Source organism: Penaeus monodon, chromosome 25 (assembly GCF_015228065.2).
Source record: "Penaeus monodon isolate SGIC_2016 chromosome 25, NSTDA_Pmon_1, whole genome shotgun sequence".
NCBI classification, from domain to species: Eukaryota; Metazoa; Arthropoda; class Malacostraca; order Decapoda; family Penaeidae; genus Penaeus; species Penaeus monodon.
Window position 1 is genome coordinate 16594764 of NC_051410.1, and position 618 is coordinate 16595381.

Below are 618 nucleotides of genomic sequence, written 5' to 3' on the forward strand. Positions count from 1 at the left end.
CTATCATTTGCAACAGAAAACGGCCTGAGGATTTGGTCATGACTGCTTTGAAAACGTACTCGACGAGGAACAGTAAATCGGCGGCGTCCTTTGAGGTGAGCGTCCCTCGAACTTTCTCGAGACAAAAGAGCGACTAGAAAGTAAGTCCTCGGCGTTCGTGCTCGGCTGGCTCGAGGAGAACCTACTAAGTCGCAGGTGGCGGTGGTCCTTGGGTGACCTCGTGGCAGATCTCCACGAAGGCTGGGTCCCGCATGACGTCGTGAATCATCTCTTTTAACATGAAGTATCTGGGGATGATCGGGTACATTTTGCTCTCGACGTAGTCATCCTGGGAGCGAGGGAGATGGAGTTAGAGTTTTTTTTTTGTGATTATATTATTGTTATTCATTTATCTTTTGATTAATCTTTTATTAATAAAATGGGAGTGCAAGTTAAGTAACATCTCGTATCGTTGTATTTCATATAGTATTCATGACATGATATAAATGACAACAGTAACAAAAAGAAATAATGGTGAAGAGAGTCGCACTCCTCTTATAAAGAAATGAAATCACTGAAACGATATGGGAAAACAAGCGCTTGATAATTATTGAAGCACAACAAAATTCGATACATGAT

The 618-nt window shown here is 41.9% G+C and overlaps 1 protein-coding gene across 1 annotated transcript in view; it reads right to left on the minus strand.

Annotated features, from left to right (window-relative positions):
* Window positions 1-6: 6 nt before the first annotated feature.
* Window positions 7-618, minus strand: part of LOC119589333 — a 40307-nt gene continuing 39695 nt past the window's right edge. Inside the window, exon 6 of the mRNA XM_037937953.1 lies at window positions 7-328. Within this exon, the coding sequence (XP_037793881.1) occupies window positions 185-328 (144 nt within the window). The 3' untranslated portion in view covers window positions 7-184. The remainder of the gene's footprint in view (window positions 329-618) is intronic.